At 41.7% G+C, this 23,590-nt stretch overlaps 1 protein-coding gene across 1 annotated transcript in view; it reads right to left on the reverse strand.

The window, feature by feature from the left end:
* The window catches only part of SHC4 (SHC adaptor protein 4), a 148,611-nt gene that overhangs the window by 86,261 nt on the left and 38,760 nt on the right, over positions 1–23,590 (reverse strand). The window contains exon 2 of the mRNA XM_002807191.5: positions 19,919–19,989. Coding sequence (XP_002807237.4) covers positions 19,919–19,989 — 71 coding nt within the window. The remainder of the gene's footprint in view (positions 1–19,918; positions 19,990–23,590) is intronic.

Consider the following 23,590-nt stretch of genomic DNA (forward strand, 5'->3'; position numbering starts at 1 on the left):
GTGGAAGAATCGCTTGAATCCCGGAGGCAGAGGTTGCAGTAAGCTGAGATTGCGCCACTGCACTCCAGCCTGGTTGACAGAGGGAGATTCTGTCTCAAAAAAAAAAAAAAAAGCAAGAAAGAAAAAAGAAAGAAGGACTTTTACCCAACGGCAAACGAAGGTCCTGAACATCTTTGCTCACATCACCCTTTGCACACACAAGTGGTGAGAGAGTGGCCTCCATTCTCTCTTATCTGGAGGCAGCAAGGTCTAATAATCCATTTGCCCCTCAAATGCATTCAACACTCTAGGCAGTAGTTCTCAGCCTTGGCTGTGCGTTGGACTACACCATCTAGAATGCCACCAAGTACTGAAGACTGGGTCTCAGCTCCAGAGATTCTGACTTAATTGGTACAGGATGGGGCTTAGGGATCAGAGACTTTAAGAGCTCTCCCAAATACTTTCAACACGACTAGGGTTGAGAATCACACTAGCATCAGTTGGCAAACTTTTTCTGAAAAGGGCCAGGTAGGAAATATTTTGCGCTTTGCAGGTTATGCAGTTTCTGTACTTTGCACTGTACCATGCACATAGTGTCACTTAAGGAAGGTTAGATGATAATTAAAAGGGAAATAATTTGTTACCCTCTGCCTCTACTGAGTGCTGTTAGAGGAAAAGAATGGAAAAACAATAATTTACAGTGTAAAAGGAGTTCCATAATTCTTACAATGACATAGGGAAAGACCCCTTTCTTATAATACCCAACTTCCTATACCAAGAAACCGAACAAGACAAAGTTCAAAATATGTATAAACAATCCTTGCAAAGGATTGCACTCTAATAAGCTTTGGACCATGCACAAGCTAATAGCTGACCATGACCCCAAGGCCTCTTACATTTGTTTCTGGTTTGCTTTACAGCAAGTCAGAGAACAACAGCCTCCATACCAAATCCCATCTGCTACCTGATTTTGATTTTGCCACCTTGTCAGCCAAGAATGGTTTTGACGTTTTTAAATGGTTGGAAAAAACATCTCAAAAGAATATTTTGTGACACACGAAAATTGTGTGGAATTCAAATTTCAGTGTCGATAAGTGTTACCGGCACACCAGCACCCTCATTTGATTGTGTATTGCCTCTGGCTATTTTTCTGGCTAGAACAGCAGAATTGAGTAGCTGTAACAGAAACTGCTATTTAGGATGTAACAGAGTTACAACTCACTGCCCTCATATTCCCTGATATTTCCATTTTCCTTTCTTAAAAACAAAAACAGAAATGACAATTAAAACTTGCAGATGCTTTGGGGATCTTCTGGGGAATCACCTGCTCAGAAATAAGGAGCCTCCATGTAATCTGTAGTCCAAATGATATAGAGACCTCATTTTCAAATCCCTGGATAGGTTTCCCTTGCCATGCTGGTCTCAAAGTGCAGTCCCTGGATCAGCAGCATTAGCAACACCTGGAACTCATTAGACATGCAAATTATTGAATAAAAAACTCTGGAGTTGGAGTCCAATATTTGTGTTTGTTTGTTTCAGAGACAGGGTCTCATTGTGTTGCCCAGGTTGGAGTGCAGTGGCTATTCACAAGTGTGTGATCATAACACACTACAGCCTCAAACTCCTGAGCTCAAATGATCCTCTCACCTCAGCCTCCCAAGTAGCTGAGGTGGGAGGACTACAGGTGCATGCCACCAAGCCCAGCTAACATTCTCTGCTTTAACAAGCCTTTACATATTCAAGTTTAAGAACTACTATCTCACTCATTTTTTTCTTCTTAGAAACCACAAAAGGATATTGAAGTATCTTCTCCTACAGATTTATGAGTATCTTTATGAAGTCCCTCCAGAGACAACTCACAAACCGGGAATCTGGCATCTTAAACCCAGGCCAAATCCCAACAGGAGGATTAAACATTTCCTTATCCTGTCATGTCTGGCTTTCAGCACTTCTCCAAGATTTGTTCCTTAAAATTATTCTACTTTGGTTGCCTCATAATGCACAAGAGGCAGACAGGTCTGGTTTCCAGTTCTACCACCTACTGACCTGCTAGATGACCTCGGTAAATTTTTAAATTTCTCTAAGTCTCAATATTATTATGGACAAAACAGTGTTGACAGTAATATCTATTTTACAAATGTTAAGTTTTATGATGATAAAGTTGTTAAGAGTAGCTATAAACTATTAATAAACTGTTATGTTAACGGCCTGCCAATAGTTGAAACCATGTTTGATCTCTTTAATTAGAAAGAGGCTAAGGTTCATCCATTTCCACGTGATTGAGAAATCCTTCCCTTCATCCGAATCAACTCTTGGACCTCAAGGCTGTCTGATCCAAATGAGCATCTTGACGGAATTTATTTTTATTCCTTTGTTCAAAAAGATACCTGGCTGGGCACAGTGGTTCACACCTGTAATCCCAGCACTTTGGGAGGCTGAGGTGGGAGGATTGCTTAAGGCCAGGAATACGAGACCAGGCTGGGCAATATAGCAAGATCTCGTCTCCAAAAAATAATTTTTTTAATTGGCCAGATGTGGTGGTGCCTAACTGTGGTCCTAGCTACTTGGGAGGCCAAGGCAGGAGGATCACTTGAGCCCAGGAGTTTGAGGCTACAAGGAGATTAGATCATGCCACTGTACTCCAGCCTGGGTTATAGCATGAGATCATTTCTCTAAACAGTACACACACACACACACACACACTCACTCACACATACACACACACACACACACACACACACACACGGCACCCATAAGCCAAACACTCTGCTGTTGAACCAGGGACCTGAGCTAACTCTCCAAGAGCTCCTCATTCTGGAATTTGGCCTGGTTCAGCATGTTGGATCCTGTTTTAGATTCTCTAGTCTTTTCTGCTTTTCTCTAACCAGCAGTGACCGTGAAAACTTCAAGACCTCCGGGGTCATCTCAAAATCTGTGATCCAGGCCTGAGAAGCCTAGAAACCTCTCCATTATTCAACAAATAATTATCAACCCAACTATGTCCCAGAAACTGTGGCTCTGAATCCTTCCAACTCCAGGGACTGGGATTTGAGGAAAACCTTCAAGCCCAAAGATGATGGATGATGGAGCTCTTGTGTTTGCTCCACTGAAACAAGACCTTAAAGAACCCAGTTCCTTCCAGGGCAGACACCCTCCAGGGCACACTGAGCTTTCTCAGGAAGCTGCCATTCAACTGCAGCTTCTGTGCTTCCCAGAACAATGGTTCAATGGCTTATTCTTACTTGCATTGTAAAATGATGAAGATTGGAGGCTAGCCACTGTATCTATCAAATGCAAAATTAGAAAGCCAGGCTTAAAGGAAGCAAAAAGGGGCCATAAAACAGAGATACTAGAACGTATTCTCATCTGACTCTGCATGGTAAAGAAGGCCTGGGAAGAAATCACTGGAGAAAGCTATTTCATTCAGCAATCAGAGCTAAAAATACACATGCATAGACTTAAAACAGTCATGTGTTTTAATCTCTGAATTAATTTGTTTCTCTTCAAACACTTGAAGCCGTCCATAACCATCTATACTTCAACACAGACAGATATACGACTATTCTTGTTTAGGCTAGTGAATGTGTGTGTACGGCCTGATTGAGGAGCTGTGTTTGTGTAATAATAACCTGCACATCTGTATGTTTCTACAGATTTATGTGGACAAATTAGCAGGCCCTCCTTTTAGCCACAACATATTTTTAGAAACCACTTCACAATGTAGATCATATTTTCCATGGAAAAGATGCTATAATTGGGAGTTTTGTTCCTGACCAAGGACTCCGCAGCAAATAAAATATAGAAACTGCCAACAGCTTGTCATGGAACAAAAACTATGACTATTTTATATACCTCTACAAATATCTAAAACACTAAAACAATGCCCTAAGTCCTATAATAGGGGCCTAAATACATACAGTACCTATACACGGAGTATCAAAGTTTAGAAATGTTTCACCACCACATAAAAGCACAGCTCAACTGAATTATGTTCCACAATTCATTCACTGCTATAATAACATCAAACATGAGATTAACAATTTTGCAAATATTATATTTTAGTAGAGCACATTTAGGGATAATATGATATTAGTCCAAAGATATTAGGGATAATATTAAATAGTCCAAAGAAATTGATCTAATGTCTTCTTTTCCTTTTGAGGTGGAAATCTATTTTTTACTGTATCTACTCGTTTCATTTTACAAGCTTCTTTTTCCACCTGATTTTTCCTGTCCTTGTCCTTCCCCTACTTCCCACTACTCTTCCCCGCTCCTGCTCTGCCATCTCATCCCCTTTTTTCTACCCACTCCCTTTCCATATACAGGATTATCATGGAACTACCATATTGCCACAATACAGTGCTGTCCTGGTTAAAGATGACTGGTCCAGGCCTAATTGCCATATTTCCTAGGAATCTGTATTCAGAACTGAGAGAATCAGAGATGGGGGCATCCCTGCACTCCCGCTGCCAAGGCCTCAGGAGACTTGGCCCCTGTCCTTGATTAGTTTGACTGTTTACTGCTCCTCAGGTTCCATGAGCTGCCCAATATCCTTTCAAAGAATTCCCCTTCTTTCTTAACTAGGCAATCACTTTCTGTTACTTAAAACCCAGAAGTAAATATGCCTAGGGCAAGCAAATGAACTTAAAATTATTCCCTCCACCTTAAAGCTCAGATCTAAGCAATTAGTGCTCAGACTCAGTGACGCAGAAGAAGTGCCCAACAAGTGACAAAAACATGTTACAAATTAATATGCACCGTAGGACTTCACTTTAGTTTTTAAACCTGTGATTAGAAAAACCATACATCAAACAGTTACTATTGGTTATCTCCAGTGATTTGGCTTTTTAAATATCTTATTCTACTTAATTTCCACAATAAGCCAGATTTACTTTTCATAATCAGAAAAGAAATGCAAAGAAAAAAAATTAAGAATTAGATGTGGCCCAGAGGATTGGCCTTACCAATGATAACGGTCATGGCGATGTGAGATTTTTTTTTTTTTTTTGAGACAGAGTTGTGCTCTGTCTCCCAGGCTGGAGTGCAGTGGCACTGGCTCAGCTCACTGCAGCCTCTGCCTCCTGGGTTCAAGCGATTCTCCCCTCAGCCTTCCCAGTAGCTGAGATTACAGGCATGTTCCACCATGCCCAACTAATTTTTGTATTTTTTTTAAGTCTATGTTTTTTTTCCCCCATAAGTTATTGGAGAACAGGTGGTATTTGGTTACATGAGTAAGTCTACAGGTAAGTTCTTACATGAGTGGTGATTTGTGAGATTTTGATGCACCCATCACCTGAGCAGTATACACTGTACCCTATTTGTAGTCTTCTATCCCTCGCCCCCTCCTGCTCTTTCCCCCAAGTCCTCAAAGGTCATTGCATCTTTCTTATGCCTTTGTGTCCTCATAGCTTAGCTCCCACATATCAGTGAGAACATACTATGTTTGGTTTTCCATTCCTGAGTTACTTCACTTAGAATAAGTCTCCAGTCTTATCCAGGTCACTTCAAATGGTGTTAATTCATTTTTAATGACTGCAGAGTATTCCATCATATATATATCACAGTTTCTTTATCCACTCATTGATTGATGGGCATTTGGGTTGGTTCCATGATTTTGCAATTGTGAATTGTGCATTATGCTGCTATAAACATGTATGTGCAAGAATCTTTTTCAAATGATGGTTTTCTTTTCCTCTGGGTAGATATCCAGTAGTGAGATTGCTGAATCAAATGATTGTTCTGCTTCTAGTTCTTTAAGGAATCTCCACACTGTTTTCCATAGTGGCTGTACTCGTTTATATTCCCACCAGCGGTGTGGACATGTTCCCTGTTCACCACATCCACGCCAGCATCTGTTTTTTTGATTTTTTGATTATGGCCATTCTTGCAGGAGTGAGGTGTTATTGCATTGCGGTTTTTATTTGCATTTCCCTGATCATTAGTTATGTTGAGCATGCTTTCCTATGTTTGTTGGCCATTTGTATATCTTCTCTTGAGAATTGTCTATTCATGTCCTTAGCCCACTTTTTGATGGGATGGTTTGTTTTTTTTCTTACTGATTTGTTTGAGTTCATTGTAGATGCTGGATGTTATTCCTTTGTCAGATGTATAGACTATGAAGATTTTCTCCTACACTGGAGTTGTCTGTTTACTCTGCTGACTGTTCCTTTTGCTGTGCAAAAGCTCTTTAATTAGGTCCCAGCTATTTATCTTTGTTTTTATTAAATTTGCTTTGGGCTCTTTCTTAGTCATGAAATCCTTGCCTAAGCCAATGTCTAGAAGATATTTTCTAATGTTATCTTCTAGAATTTTTATAGTTTCAGGTCTTAGGTTTAAGTCCTTACTCCATCTTGAGTTGATTTTCTTTTTTTTTTTTTTTTGAGACGGAGTTTCGCTCTTGTTACCCAGGCTGGAGTGCAACGGCGCGATCTCAGCTCACTGCAACCTCTGCCTCCTGGGTTCAGGCAATTCTCCTGCCTCAGCCTCCTGAGTAGCTGGGATTACAGGCACGCACCACTATGCCCAGCTAATTTTTTTGTATTTTTAGTAGAGACGGGGTTTCACCATGTTGACCAGGATGGTCTCGATCTCTTGACCTTGTGATCCACCTGTCTTGGCCTCCCAAAGTGCTGGGATTACAGGCATGGGCTTTCGTGCCCGGCCTTTTTGTTGGCAATTTTTAGGTTACCGTTTCAATCTAGGTGCTTGTTATTAATTGATTTGGGGTATCTAATTCTTCCTGATTTAAGCTAGGAGGGTTGTATTTTTCCAAGAATTTATCCATCTCTTCTAGGTTTTCTACCTTATGGGCATACAGGTGTTCATAGTACCCTTGAATGATCTTTTCTATTTCAGTGGTATCAGCTGTAATATCGCCTGTTTCATTTCTTAGTGAGCTTATTTGGATTTTCTCTTCTTTTCTTGGTTAATCTTGCTAATGGTCTATCAATTTCATCCATCTTTTCAAAGAATCAGCTTTTTGTTTCATTTATCTTTTGTATCATTTTTGTTTGTTTCAATTTCATTTAGTTCTGCTCTGATCTTGGTTATTTCCTTTCTTCTGCTGGGTTTGGGTTTGGTTTGTTCTTGTTCCTCTAGTTCCTTGAGATGTGACCTTAGAGTGTCAGTTTGTGCTCTTTCCATCTTTTTGATGTACACATTTAGGGATATGACCATTCCTCTTAGCACCACCTTAGCTGTATCCCAGAGGTTTTGATAGGTTGTGTCATTATTGCTGTTCAGTTAAAAAATTTTTTTAATTTCCATCTTGATTTTGTTTTTGACCCAATGCTCATTCAGGACAAGGTTATCTAATTTCCATGTATTTGCATGGTTTTAAAGGTTACTTTTGGAGTTAATTTCCAGTTTTATACCACTGAGGTCTGAGAGAGTGCTTGATATAATTTCAATTTTCTTAAATTTATTGAGGCTTGTTTTATGGCCTATCACATGGTCTGTCTTGGAGACACTTCCATGTGCTATTGAATAGAATGTGTATTCTGCAGTTTCTGCAGGAAATGTTCTGTATATATCTGTTAAATCCACTTGTTCCAAGGTATAGTTTAAACCCATTGTTTCTTTATTGACTTTCTCTGTTGATGACCTGCCTAGTGCCGTCAGTGGAGAATTGAAGTCCCCCACTATTATTATGTTGCTGTCTATCTCATTTCTTGGGTTTATCAGTAATTGTTTTATAAATTTGGGAGCTCCAGTGTTAGGTACATATATGTTTAGGATTGTGATATTTTCCTGCTGGACAAGGCCTTTTACCATTGTATAATGTCCCTCATTGTCTCTTTTAACTGCTGTTGCTTTAAGGTTTACTTTGTCTGATATATGAATAGCTAACCCTTCTCACTTTTGATATCCATTTGCATGAAATGCCTTTTTCTAACCTGTTACTTTATGTGAGTCCTTATGTGTTAGGTGAGTCTCCTGAAGGCAGCAGATAGTTGGTTGGTGAGTTCTTGTCCATTCTGAAATTGTGTGTCTTTCAAGCAGCACATTTAAGCCATTCACCTCCAACGTTAGTATTGAAATGTGAGGTGCCATTGTATTCATCGTGCTCTTTGTTGCCTGTGTACTGTGGTTTTTTGCTTTTTGTTTTTGCTTTTTAACTTGTATTTTTGTTTTATAGATCCTGTGTGATTTATGCTTTAAAGAGGTTCTATTTTGTTGTGTTTCCAGGATTTGTTTCAAGATTTAGAGCTCCTTTTAGCAGTTCTTGTAGTGGTGACTAGGTAACGGTGAATTCTTTCAACATTTGTTTGTCTGAAAAGGACTCTTTCTTTCCTTCATGGATGATGCTTGGTTTTGCTGGATACAAAATTATCGGCTGATAATTGCTTTGTTTGAGGAGGTTGATAGGGCCCCAATCCCTTCTAGCTTGTAGGGTTTCTGCTGAGAAATCTGCTATTAATCTGATAGGTTTTCCTTTACAGGTTACCTGGTGCTTCTGTCTCACAGCTCTTAAGATTCTTTCCTTTGTGTTAATTTTGGATAACCTGATGACAGTGTGCCTAGGCAAAGATCTTTTTGTGATGAATTTCCCAGGTGTTCTTTGCTCTTCTTGTATTTAGATGTCTAGGTCTCCAGCAAGACTGGGGAAGTTTTCCTTGATTATTACCCCAAATATGTCTTCCAAGCTTTTGGAATTCTCTTCTTCCTCAGGAACACTGATTATTCTTAGGTTTGGTCATTTAACATAATCCCAGACTTCTTGGAGCCTTTGTTCATATTTCCTTATTCTTTTTTCTTGTCTTCAAGCTCTGAGTTTCTTTCTTCTACTTGTTTAATTCTATTGCTGAGACATTCCAAAGCATTTCACATTTCTAAAAGTGTGTCTGAAGTTTCCTGAATTTTTTATTTTTTCTCTTTAAGCTACCTATTTCCTTGAGTGTTTTTCCCTTCACTTCTTGTATCATTTTTTGGATTTTCTTGCAATTGGTTTTGCCCTTTTCTGGTCCCTCCCTAATTAGCTTAATAACTAATGTCCTGAATTTTTTTTTTCAGTTAAATCATGGATTTCTTCTTGGTTTGGATCCATTACTGGTGAACTAGTGTGATTTTTGGAGGGTGCTGAAGAGCCTCATTTTGCCATATTACAAGGGTTGGCTTTCTGGTTCCTGCTTATTTGGGTAGGCTTTGTCGGAGGGAAGGTCTAAGGCTAAAGGCTGTTGTTTTTTGTCCCACAGAGTGTTCCCTTGATGCAGTACTCTCCTCCTTTTCCTATGGATATGGCTTCCTGTAAGCTGAACTGTAGTGAGTGTTGTCTTTCTTCTGGGTCTAGCCATGCAGGAGTCCACGTGGCTCTGGGGTGGTCCTGGGGTTGTCTGCACAGAGTCCTGTGATGTAAACTGTCTGTGGGTCTCTCAGCTGTGGATACCAGTGCCTATTCCAGTGGAGGTGGCACGGGGGTGGAGGTGTTTATAATTGTACATCTTCTTCAGAGAAACATCTGTTCAAGTCCTTTGCCCATTTTTTGAACAGCGTTCTTTATTTTCTTGTTGAGTAATAGGAGTTATTTATATATTATGGATATTAATCCCTTATCAAATATATGATTTGAAAATATTTCCCCCTTCCATGGATTGCCTTAGCAGCTATATTTCTTGATCTTATGCCTGCTTATTCAAACAAATAGTGACTATGTGCCTGCTATGTGAAAGACATCATGCTAATGACAGAGCAAAAAGGTACAGTTGACTTTCATACCCTCTCTGTCTGCATTTGACTTTGCCATGCTATCAGAACCCCTCTCAACAGATTGGAAATGATTGTTTTTAAAATTACTAGATCTTTGAAGACTTCCAAAAGGAATTTAGTTGGCTAATTCTATCATCTCAAATATCTGAAAAGTGAGATCTTAGTTGGGCAAAATTTGAGAGCAGTGAAACCTGAAACTAGAAGAGGTGGTCACTGTGCACATGCTCAGGTACACAACACCAGACATCCAGCAAAGGCTTCCTGACATCTGCACGTGTGTGAAAGGAAGTCATCCTTCCATTGACACCAGTGCTTGCTTAGAGGAGACCAACTTAGGATGTTATGTTTTTTTGCATGGTTAATTGTTGTAATCAACTGATAAAGGCCATGAACCTTGACCCTGGGACACCAGACCATTACGGGGGTCTTAACAACCTTTCTTGACCAATGAACAATGCAAACTGTTTTAACCAACAATGGATGTTCTGCCTTAGCTACTACAGTGCTTGTTTTCAATCCTTAGCATAATCACCATAAACTAGAACTTAAAAACTCCTGATTTTTTTCTCCTTAGCACTCTTCTCAGTAAACTTCTTCACTGGGGAGTGTTCCCTTGCTTACTAAGTTAAGAGACTTGACTTTTTATCCCCCTCTCTGGTAGTCTTTATTCCACATGACATGTGGCTGCAATCCTACTCCTAACTGCAACAGGTCAACACAGAATCCACATACCATATGCTGTTCAACTACTCCGAGGTTTAGCAGGATACTCACATTTATGCATGCATTGCTGTAACTAATCCTGTTCCTACAGTCCTCAGAAAATTTAGATAAATGCCAGCCTGTTTTCAAACAAATCTTAATTTAGCTACCTAATATACAGATATTTGATCTCTCCAGAATGCTTTTCCTTCTAGTGTTCATATTTCTTGAAAAGCACAGGCATTCTTCAGCTACACCTTGAATCTGCTTTGCGGCTGATGGCTGCTCACACACACACACACACACAAACACAGAAGTATGCATTTGTCATTAAAGGCTTTGTCACTCCCTTTAATGTCCTGTTATCAAAATTTTCCCAGTAATCAAAATATCCCAGTAATCAAAATTTTCAAGATAGTGAATGAAATTTGCAGAATCACTGCTCAAGAGCAATAACATTGTACACAAGAAATTAGTCCAATTACAGTATCTTCTGAATGATGATCTCCGTTTCCTTGGTGCTTTAGCTAGTACCAAATCACCCAAACAACCTCCGTACTGTCTGCAGCAGCAATGAAATGAGACAGATACACCACAAGAAACAGGTAGCGATTAGCTAGAGAAAAAGAATCCAAAACCAGATCTCAAAAGGGAGAACTTGCCACCCATTCTTTAACAGTTCCCCATTTTCCTTCACAGACCCTCAGGGGTGGCAATCATCCAAAGGAGGCAAACCCACTCTAAGCCACTGCATCTTAGTTGCCCCTTAAGCCTGCCTTTGACAGATCTCTGCTGGGAGCCTGGCTGATTTTATTACTGAATACAAGTCACACATGTAAGCAACTTTATACCAGAAGAGTATAGAGTAGTAAAACAGTGATCTGGAGGTCCCTCCTGCCAATGGTGTGCTCTGCCTCTCGGGGTGAATTAGGTACTGTGGTGATGAACTGAATGTTCCCTCTGCAATTTCCTTGTGGATCAAAATGTAAAGTTCTGTTCTTCAGGGTTCAAAGGCAAACCCTGTCCCACCAGTTCCACTTACTGGGTTTACCCTGATGTGTCTATTCCTCCTTCAGTGTTTGAGGCAGGCTCCCACCTACACACAAAGAAGTAGTCATCCTTAGAGGAGAAGGAAGATTTTTTTCTTCTTTGCTTGATGTGGATGCTTACTCAAGGGAGGAAAGCTGAGTTTTAGGTTTTAGTGACCTAATTTCTTGTGTGTGTGTGAGTTTCCCGATTTAGGCCAGGTGTTCTGTTGTTGTTGTTTTATTTTCTTTAACTTTGTTTTTAAAAACATAAGCAGAACTATTTTTTTTTTTTTTTTGAGACGGAGTCTCACTCTGTTGCCAGGCTGGAGTGCAGTGGCATGATCTCGGCTCACTGCAACATCCACCTCCCGGGTTCAAGCAATTCTCCCACCTCAGCCTCCCGAGTAGCTGTGACTACAGGCACTCACCAACACTCCCTGCTACTTTTTGTATTTTTAGTAGAGACCAGGTTTCACTATGTTGGCCAGGTTGGTCTTGAACTCCTGACCTCAAGTCATCTGCCCAACTCGGCCTTCCAAAGTGCCTCCCAACTCAGTCTTACAGGCATGAGCCACCACACCCAGCCAGGAGAAACTTTTTATAGGAGAGACTAAGTAGCAATATCATCCTTAGCATGATCTTCACTTTCTCTCTTCTCTTGTTTCCTTTTGATACAGCTCTGGGCATTCTGAAGATATTTTGAGTGGCTAGGAACCTTTCTTTCCCTAATGATCTTGTTTCTCTTTACTATCGGTAAAAACATTCTCTTTGCCTTTGCATGAATATTCTATTAATAAAAATTGAGATCTGGTCCAGAATCAGTCAAGGAGATGAATGCCTGGTGAGAATTAGTGGAGGAACAACAGTAAAAGCCACTCAAGTGGCTCCCCCAGGGACTGAATCTGTAGCCAAGGTAGGGAAGCAAGATGACAGCTTTGAAAAAGGTGAGCTCCAAGGAATGGCTGAGAAAGTCAATGGCCTCTTGCCCGTTCATTTTTCTCTGCTCTTATTTGAGTACTTTCAGTGTCCTAAGTCCATGGATGCAGCCCTCAAATGGTTGGCAGAAAGGTCGCTCATGAAGACAAGAATTCGGCTCCATCTTTCTCCTTTCTTTCAAAGGCTGACTCTTAATCATGGCTCCTCCTTTATTACCAAGATTTTCATGTTGCTGTCTCCTGGTTATTTGGAATCTAGAGATGGTGAGATGTTTATAGTGGGTGAGACATCAGTCTCTAATTGTTTGCATTTGTAGTGGTAATTACATGTGCTAGTTTGTCAGCATTCACACCTGAATTATTTTATGTCAATATCTAGAGATAGCTGTGATCACACAAAATACAGTTTTTTTCTGTTGAAATCTTAACTTGGTCCATGGAAATTTTTTTGAAAAATCACAACAAAAGATCCCATTCACCTCCCTCCCGCCCAACTCCTCCATATGTGAACTGGATGGGAATATTTATTTGAGGGCAGTAACTGTAGGACATCCTCTCTCACCTTGACTTTAAACTCGCTCATTCAATAACGTCTGTTTCTCAAGGCCATGTGAACCACTTTCTCAACAACCTCTATTTCCTACCCAACTTCCCAAGTACGCTTCCTCCTTCTCTTTTAATTTTTCCTTTTTCATTCTCCTTTCTTCTTTCAACTGCAATGTATTTTTGATATTCAACCACTATTCAAGTTGTTTTTTTTACCAATTATATTAGATATTGTCATTAAACATGAGCATTGAATTGTTTCCATTTTCTTACATTCGTAAAGTTTTTTCATTTAGTCCGATTTAGTTCAAGACCTAGAGTTTCAAAGAAGAGTTTCAAAGCTCTCCCTCTCTTTCAGTAATATGGGAGCTCCTGAGAAAAACATGAAAGTAATTTATTTCTATACCAAACTTTATTTGAAACACCAATAAGGAATTCACCATTTAAAGGAAGTCAGGTGAATTCTGCAACAATAATTGTTCTGTTCAGCAAATTTTGATTTTTGCCAATTTTTTTCTTGAGATGGAGTTTCGCTCTTGTTGCCCAGGCTGGAGTGCAATGGTGCAATCTCAGCTCACTGCAACTTCCGCCACCCAGGTTTAAGTGATTCTCCTACCTCAGCCTCCTGAGTAGCTGGGATTACAGACATGTACCACCATGACCAGCTAATTTTGTATTTTTAGTAGATATGGGGTTTCTCCATGTTGGTCAGGTTGGTTTCAAACTCCCAACCTCAGGTGATCTGCCTGCCTCAGCCTCCCAAAGTGCTGGGATTATAGGCGTGAGCCACCATGCCCAGCCTTGTATTTTGCTAATTCTTTAAAGTGAGAGCTAATCCATTTTATATCTTCTCTCTCTCTTTTTTTTTTTTTTTTTTTGAGATGGAGTCTCACTCTGTCACCAGGCTGGAGTGCAATGGAATGATCTTAGCTCACTGCAACCTCTGCTTCCCAGGTTCAAGCGATTCTCCTGCCTCAGCCTCCCGAGTGGCTGGAACTAGAGGCACGCATCACCATGCCAGCTAATTTTTGTATCCTTAGTAGAGATGATGTCCCTCCATTTCGGCCAGGATGGTCTCGATCTATTGACCTCATGACCTGCCCTCCTCAGCCTCCCAAAGTGCTGGGATTACAGGTGTGTGCCACTACGCCCAGCCCACCTTCTCTGTTTTTTAAATCTGCTCTGCTTGATGGAGTTTCTTCTTCTCCCTTTTGAGTCAGGGGGTCCCAGCTCCCAAGTAGTTACAAGTCACAGCATTTCAAATTCAACAAGCCCCAGGGAAATAGCTCAAGAAGCTAGGACAGGGACAGGATTCTGAATCAAGGGATTGATGTTTGGCCCTGACACATGGAAATTAGCCTCACTGCTTTCAAGACCCACCCTGGAATAGGTCCCCAGTCTACTGGTGGCTGGAATCTCCTGACTTCAAGTAGGACCACTTGACACCACAGGACATTTTAAAACTTGATCCTTCCCTACAGTCAGCCTTTCCCTTTCCTGAGTTGGCAACTGTTGAATGTTTTCATGTCCACTCTTGGGAGAAGGTGCATATCCTATCGCAATCTTTTAAAAATTTATTTTAATTTTTTTTAAAGATGGGGACTTGCTCTGTCACCCAGGCTGGAGTGCAGTGGTATGATCACAACTCATTGCAGCTTTGACATTCCAGGTTCAAGCGATCCTCCCATCTTGTCCTACTGAGCATCTGGAACTACAGGCTTGAGCTAGTATGCGCAGCTAATTTTTTAATTTTTCGTAGACATGGGATTTCACTGTGTTGCCCAGGCTGGTCTTGAACTCCTAGGCTGAAGCGATTCTCTTGCCTTGGCCTCCCAAAGTGCTGGGACTACAGATATGAACCACCATCCCAACCTCTCTGACATTTTTACAAACTCCCTGCCCAAATGTTGCCACCATGGACCCATGACGTCCATGGCCATCTTCCCTCTGCCTTCAGCTCTCTTCTCTCAGATACTTTCATGAATGGATCCCTTACTTTATTCAGGCCTTAGCTCAAATGTCCCCCTCTTAAAGAGGACTTCCTGACCACCAAATCTAAAAATAAAAGTTTCCATAACGCTGCTCAAAACATAATCAGCCATGCCTGAATCATGTATAGACACATCTACAAGAAACAGTATCCAGACATCATACCAGACATCTTCACCTGGGTGTGTACGTTAGACAGAAACTGAATCCTCGTAGCAGAGGCAAAATAAGGAAGTTCACCTTTTACTATTTACAAAATAATAGGGAAGTATAGACATAAAAGTTTACAAAGTTTTTTTAAGTAGATAAAAATAGATACATGGCTGGGAAAAGGGGGTATCAATTAATACAGTCTGCAGAGTCATCCAGCAATACATATCAAGAGACTTGAAAACATTTATATTGTTTGAACTAGTGTTCCTAATTCTAGAATTTGTCCTTTGGAAATATAATCAAAATACACACACACACACACACACACATATACATACATATATATATATGATATTAATCACAGCATTACTTATAATGATGAAAAATAGAAGAGGCGAGGCACAGTGGATCACACCTGTAATCCTAGCACTTTGGGAGGCCAAGGTGGGAGGATCCCTTGAGCCCAGAATTTCAAGACCAGCCTGGCCAACATAACAAGACCCTGTATCTATATATAGAAGAAGAAGAAGAAGAAAAGAGGATGAAGAGGAAGAAGAGAAAGAAGAAGAAGGGGGAGGAGGAGGAGTCTCACTCTTACTGCCCAGGCTGGAGTGCAGTGGTGCGATCTCAGCTTACTGCAACCTCCATCTCCTGGGTTCAAGTGATTCTCCTGCCTCAGCCTCCTGAGTAGCTGGGACAGGTACCTACCACCATGCCCAGGTACTTTTTATATTTTTAGTAGAGATGGGGTTTCAGCATATTGGCCAAGCTGGTCTCAAATAACAATTTTTTTAGAAAAACAACCCATATGCCTATTGACTGATAGATGCATACACAAAATATAGTGCAGACATACAATAGAGTAGTATTGAGCCTTAAAAAAGAATGAAATTCTGACACAAGCTACAACATGAATCAGTCTTGAAGACATTGTGCTAAAGGAAATAAGTCAGACAGAAAAAGACAAATACTATATGTTTCCATTTTTATGAGGTACCTAGACCAGTCAAATTCATAGAGACAGAAAGTAGAATGGTGGTTGCAGGGGCTGGGGAGGAATAGGGAATGGGAATTTATTATTATTATTTTTTGAGATGGAGTTTTGCTCTTGTTGCCCAGGCTGGAGTGCAATGGCGTGATCTCAGCTCAATGCAACCTCCACCTCCCAGGTTCAAGCAATTCTCCTGCCTCAGCCTTGTAGGTAGCTGGGATTACAGGCATGTGCCACGACACCTGGCTAATTTTTTTTAGTAGAGACCGGGTTTCACCATGTTGGTATGGCTAGACTCGAACCCCCGACCTCAAGTGATCCACCCGCCTGGGCCTCCCAAAGTGCTGGGATTACAGCACAATAACAGAAGTTATTGCTTAATAGTTACAGAGTTTCATTTTGGGAAGATGAAAAAGTTCTGCAAATGGATGGTGAGGATAGTTGCACAACAATGTGAATGTGCTTAATGCCACTGACCTATGCACTTATAAATGACTAAAATGGTAAATCTTGTTATATTTTACCATGATAAAAAATGCTTTAGAATTTTTAGCCACAGGAAATTGCTCAATATGGGAGACTTAGTATATAATAGTGTTCAGATTTTGTGTAAAGTTCTTTGTAAGCTCATGTATAGAAAATAATATTGGAAAGGGATTTCAAACACAGAATGTTAATAGACATACTCTCTAGGTGATATTCTGAGTACTTTTATCTTTTATACTTTTCTGTACTTTCCAAATGGTCTAAATAAACATGCAATATTTTATAACTAGAAAATAAAATAAATTTAGAAACACACTCCCTCTTTCCCTGCCTTACTGTTTTAGCAAATAAGTATTTCTTCCTACCTGAAAGCATATTGCTTGTTTATTTGTTCCCTTGCCTACAGTCTGTTTTCCCAACTACAATGTAAATTCCATGAGGGCGGAGGCTTTGTCTTATTCACTGCTTGATCCTTAATACTTGAACAGTTTCAGGTGCTGTATGGGCACTCCATAAACATTCCAGTGAAAGAGAATGAATCAATGAATGAATGGGTGAATGAACAGAAATTTAGTCATCCTCAATGTCTTAGTCCATTCCTGCTGCTATAACAAAATACCCCAGACTGGGTGACTTATAAATAATAGGAATGTGTTTCTTACATTTTTGGAGCCTGAGAAGTCCAAGGTTAAGGCACCAGTAGATCTCGTGTCTGGTGAAGGCTCACGCTGCTTCCTAGATGGGTGTTTCTTGCTACATCCTCACATGGTAGAAGGGGCAAACAGTTCCCTTGTACCTCTTTTATAAGCTCACTAATCCCACTTGTGAGGGCTCTGGCCCATGAACTAATCACCTCCTAAGGGCCCTGTCTCTTAATACTTTCACTGGGAATTAAGTTTCAATATATAAATTTTGTGGGGACATATTCAGACCATAGCTCTCAGGTTAGGACAGTGGGAATTCCTTTTTCCTGTACATACCTGGGGTATCAGCCCTCTTTCTCATATCTGCAGCCTGCTCAGGATTGGAAGAAAGGTTGTCTCGAGATTAAGAATCATCAAAATGAAGTAAAGCCTGAAATATGTCCATCCACAGCAAGGCTAACAGGTTGGAAAATAGATACCATGTCACTTGGATAGTAATTGAAGGCACCGAGAATGTGAAATAGAAGATTTAAAGGAGAGAAGAAATTTAGCTGTTTGCAAATACTGGAAGTGTAATCAGGTAGAACCATGAATTTATTCAATAAATATCCATTGAGCCTCTGCCATGTGCCAGCGACTGAGGTAGTACCAAGAGTACAAAAATCAGGATTATATTTCATATGTTTGACTCCAGAGGAAATGCCAAGGATAGGTTGAGAGATGTTTGGAAAGACAGATTTGAGTGCGTCATAAGGCAGAGTCCAAATCAGCATTTCCTAAGGCACATTTCATGGAAACCTGGGATGCACATTTGTTATATGAGAAAAGGATCCTAGGGCCAATAAATTTACAAGACCCTGAGGTAAGGCGAGGTATGGTGGTTCACACCTGTAATTCCAGAACTTTGGGAGGCCAAGGGGGGTGGATCACCTAGGTTAGGAGTTTGAGACCAGCCTGGCCAACATAATGAAACCCCATCTCTACTAAAAATAGAAAATTAGCCAGGTGTGGTGGTGGGCACCTGTAATCCCAGCTACTCAGGAGGCTGAGACAGGGGAATCACTTCAATCCAGGAGGTGGAGGTTGCAGTGAGCTGAGATCATGCCACTGTACTTTAGCCTGGGCAACAGAGCTAGACTCTGTCTCAAAATAAATAAATAAATAGGCCAAGCATGGTGGCTCACTCCTGTAATCCCAGCACTTTGGGAGACTGAGACAGGCGGATCACAAGGTCAGGAGATTGAGACCATTCTGGCCAACATGGCGAAACCCTGTCTCTACTAAAAATATAAGAATTAGCTGGGCATGGTGGTGCGTGCCTGTAATCCAAGCTACTTGGGAGGCTGAGGCAGGAGAATTACTTGAACCAGGGATTCGGAGGTTGCAGTGAGCTGAGAATGTGCTACTACACTCCAGCCTGGATGACAGATCAAGGCTCCATCTCAAATACATACATACATACATACATACAGAGAAGGAAAATCTTGAGATAAAGTTAAAGTTTTTTTCAACTACGGCACGGAACTTCTCAGTCTTTATTTTTTTTTTAAAGAGTCAGGGTCTTGCTTTCACCTCACGGAGTGCAGTGGCACAATCACAACTCACTGAAGCCTTGAATTCCCAGGCTCAAGTGATCCTCCAGCCTCAGCCTCCCAAGTAGCTGGGGCTACTGGCATGCTCTACCATGCCTGGCTTTTTTTTTTTTTATACTCATGTAGAGATGGGGTCTTACTATGTTGCCCAGGCTGGTCTCAAACTCCTGGCCTCAAGCAATCCTCCCACCTCAGCCTCCTGAGTTGCTGGGATTACAGGCATGAGCCACTGCACCAGACTCAGGTCTTCAGTATACTATTGTATACTGTATTCTCCTAAAGAGTGACGTGTCTCCTTTCCCCAAATTTTTTAGACCACAGGATACTTTTGTAGGCCCAGAATTTTATGGGATGAGCATAGGGAGAGTTATTCTCTACGTGAAAACATTCACCTTCAGAACAGGAGGCTTACAAGCAGATATACTGAGGCATGCCCCTGTGACACATTTTGGCACCACATACAACAGATGCCCAAGTCTTCATTCTGAACCATTCATATCAATCCAGTCCTCTCACCGCATCTCCCTCACCTCACAATTGTCCTGGTTACCAGCCTGCACTCACTCCTTCTTTCCATCCGTGCTTTGGCCTTGGCTTTAATGAACCGTGCCTCGTATTTCTGCTTCTGACTTGAGCTTTATGTAACAAAGATTCTGATTTCTTCCCCCAAGCTGCCTGGATCACCCTGGGTAAAGCTTCCCTGTTCCACTGTTCCATCCAGCTCACGGTACATAGAGGAGGGAGACCCAGACAAGGAGTAAGCAGGTTCTCATGTCAGGAAGAGCTTGGGGAAAGCTTGGGCTTTCTGATGTTCAAAGTTCTGGCTTGGTCTTATTTTCTGCCATCTCCTTGACAGGTCTGATTCTGTAATGGCTTCCTGCCAGGCATAATTTTAAATACTTTTGGTACCTGAGGAACCAGCTATTTCTGTAGACTTTATCATCTTATGAGTCCTCACACGAAACACAGATGCACTGCCACACGGTTGAAAGTCTTTCACACGATGCGATAAAGCCACTCATTGAAGGTCACTGGGTGAAACTTCTATCCTCGTTACATGAATAAAAATGTATAATGACTTTGAAAGTTTGCATGAAGTTCCTATGGGAGAAATTACGGTGACTTTAAACTATAGTCCTCAAAGCCACTCCCATTTTTGGCTTCTTACCTTGTAACTTGGGTTCTCATTCCAAAATCCAGAGACCTCATTGATTGCAGCACTTCAATACAGCCCATGTACTAGAATAAGAAGAAAAAAAAGAAGTAGGACAAAAATTCCATGAAGCTGTCTCTCAGCTTCACAGTGACTTCCCGGGAAGCACCGAAAATCTGCTATCTAGTTACATTTGCACACTCCGCCTACCATTGATATTTCTGACTATTAATGGACACATGCCTAAAGTGTCAATTCAATTATAAAACACCAGTAATCCAAACCATAATATAGGTAACACAAGTAACAAAGACAAATGTGGGTTCAGGGATTAAGAGCGTGGGTTCTGGGGCCCAATCATGTGAATTTGCATCCTGGCTCTGCTACTTCTTAGTCATGGAACTTCGGCAAGTTAACTGCTGTGCATCAGTTTTGTCATTGGTAAAATGGGGATACGGTCGGGATTGTTAGGACAGTTAAAGCATTTCCTACATGTAAATAAAGCTTTCAGAACAATGCCTGGTACATACAAAGGCCCGAATATTAGAGGAAGCAAAAATAAATGTGAGATAATACAGGAATGTCAAATCTTCTAAGCAGATAGAACAAGTATATAAATGCATAGGATACTGAACTTAGTAACAGAAGATCTTCTCATTACTTGCAGATGATTTAAATATTAAGGGGGTTCCTGAAAGGACAAAAGTCATGTGCCGCATCAGTGATTCATATGGTTAGCTTGAACACTGTGAATTGCAAAGAAATTGTGATTTAGAAAGCGGAAAGATGGTGTATGTTTACTGTGGAGCAGTGAGGATCCACAGCAGGCTGCTGGCAACAGCATGATGCGATGAGATCTGTGGCGGAGGAGGCTTAAGTCAGTGGCAGTGTGAAGGTGGGTTAATAGTCAGGGAATAAGTGAGAATGCTCCCGTGGAGAGGGAAGTAATGACAGCCCACACTCAGGAGGGATGGTGGCAGTAGGAAGGACAGGATAGATTCAAGTGACATCATGGAAATAGACACCACAGCACTCGGCAGTTGATTTGCTATGGAGAATTAGAGAGAGGGATGAGTCAAGGATGACTCACTCTGACGTTTCCAGCCAGGGTAGCAGAGGGAACAATGATGCCATCAACAGAACAGGAAAGCCAGGAGAAGGGAAGATGACGAATTGGTTTGGGAGCCGTTGACTTAAGGCACTAGTGGGGTATCCAGGAAATAACAAGCTGGCAGCTGAAAATTGGATTCTGGAGTCCTGAGAGGAATTCAGCCTAGGGACACAGACTCAGCAGCCTTCTGTGCAGTTTGCCAGGTGAGGCTATGAGACTCAGTCCTCCCAGCAGAGCCTCCGTGGATGAGGGAGAGTGCTTCTTTGAGAATTGCCTTAAAAATGTTGTCAGAGCCAAGAGAGCCAATTGAAAGTGATCTGTCGGCTCCTTGGAAATGATTTGCTGCCTGTTTAGCTTTCCTTTGAAGACTTTGCAGTCTCTCTGTGCTTGGGAATGGCAAAAACACTGTCAAAAGATGGCAAGAGCTGGTGGGGACAGGGCACCTGCCCAGACACTTCTTGTATAATAGTGTTTCTTTTATTCTTGTCTTTTTTTTTTTTTTTTGAGCTGGAGTCTCACTCTGTTGCCCAGGCTGGAGTGCAGCAGCGTGATCTTGACTCACTGCAACCTCTGCCTCCCAAGTTCAAATAATTCTCCTGCCTCAGCCTCCTGAGTAGCTGAGATTACAGGTGCGTGCCACTGCAACTGGCTAATTTTTCTATTTTTAGTAGAGATGGGGATACACCATGTTGGTCAGGCTGGTCTTGAACTTCTGACCTCAAGCAATCCGCCCACCTCAGCTTCCCAAAGTGTTGGGATTACAGGCGTGAGCCACCACACCCTGCTGTATAATAGTATTTCTGAGCAGATTGTGCAGATACAGCCCCTCCATGCCAAAGTGCTGCCTGGAGCCTGGTGCTGGAAGAGCACGCTGGCCAGGACAGTCACCCTGCCAATCTCATCCAGACTCCTGTTAGTCACACTCAGTCACACTCCTCTTGGGATCTCAAGTATTGATACAAGAAACATTTTGGATATTTTACTCTGTCCCCATCACATTTAACTTCCCAAGCCCTGGGTACCTTAAGGATGTGGTGTCTAGAGATTTCTCTTCAACCATAGGGCTTACTAAAGAGAAGAAAACTAGATTTAGGAAGTAGGTTAGAAAGCCCGTCTCAGAATCGTAAAGAAAGGAGATTCTGAGCATCCAAACTCCACGTCCAGGTGGCGTGAAAAGATTGTCCGCGTGTCCTCACTGACTGCTTTGGCTTGTGGTGCCTTCCAATACCCTCTTCCACCCCAGAACCTAGTTTTTGCTCCCCTATTTCCTGCACTCCTGGCCCTGGAAAGAGTGGACTCCCCACACAGGCTAGGGAGCAGGTCTGGATCCCCCCAATACCTGAAGGAAACCTTGTTGGTGCAGAGGTGGGTATCATCTTTCCCTTCAGCTGTAAATCACCAATTGAAGACAAGGTGATACCAACTGGCCTATCACTGCACACTTTTTGAAAAGGCGACCAAGCACCTACATTTTTCACACTCCGCCACAGTGGTTCTTCACGAATGCTTATCAGATCATGTTCTTCCACCATATGAAACCCCTGGCATCTATGATCAAAACAAACTCATTACTATAAACCCCTAGACCCTCGGGTTTCTGGCCCCAGCTCACTCCTTCGGCTTCGTCACTGTCACTGTCTCCTTACACACTCTGCTGCCACATTGGCCCCTTTCTGCGCCACAAATACACCCCAGCTCCTTCCTGCACTTGCCATTCCCTCCACCTGGCTCTCCTTACACTGTCCTGCAGGACAGACCCCTTCTCATTTTTCAGGTTTCAATTCAAATGACATGCCTCAGAGGTCCCCCTCCTGCCAGCCTTCATCTCAGCCTCTATTCATCACTGATTGGTTTACTTGTTAGTTTGCTTGTCTAGTACCTCTTTTTATTCCCTTGGCTATAAGCACCGTAAAAGTAAAGACCACAAACACCACCATATTCCCTTCAACAATTCCTAGGGTCTGGTGGGCACGCAATAAACACTTGTTGAAAGAATGAATAAAGCATCTCTTGTTCAACTCTGCTGTACCTTTACAATGAGCGGGGGCTTGGGGGAGCTGAGGAACTGAGGGATGTTCATGAAGGCTTGGCTGGTCTCTCCACCCTGGGGGACAAATGAGGAGTACAGGAGCACCAAGGACTCAGACTCAGGTGCTACAGGCCAGAACGATGCCTTTGCAAGGTTTCTGGATTCTCGGCAATGTACTTCATGTTTGTTATTTTTGTTATTCTTCATTTTAGAGAGGGGCAACAAACAGCCTAGATCAAGGAGGTTTTGTAGTGAAGTGGGAAGCTGGCAGGAATATGCCCTACTTCTCAGGCGGGCTATAAGCTGTAGGTGGGAACAGCCTGGATGATAGAGTTGACAGTGGGAACTTTCAAAGGAAAGGAGAGCAGGTTGCATGTCTGAATGGGAAGGGGACAAAGAGACAAACAGAGACAGCTGGGACAGGGACACCCAAAGCTGATCAAATTTGAGACCCACGTGAGGAGAGTGTCAAAGTGATGGCTATTCTCAGTCCAGTTAAATAAATTGCCATTCATTTTGGTTATCAATGAGGAGAGGAATTTTTAGT

The sequence above is a fragment of the Callithrix jacchus genome, chromosome 8 (genome assembly GCF_049354715.1).
Source record: "Callithrix jacchus isolate 240 chromosome 8, calJac240_pri, whole genome shotgun sequence".
NCBI classification, from domain to species: Eukaryota; Metazoa; Chordata; class Mammalia; order Primates; family Cebidae; genus Callithrix; species Callithrix jacchus.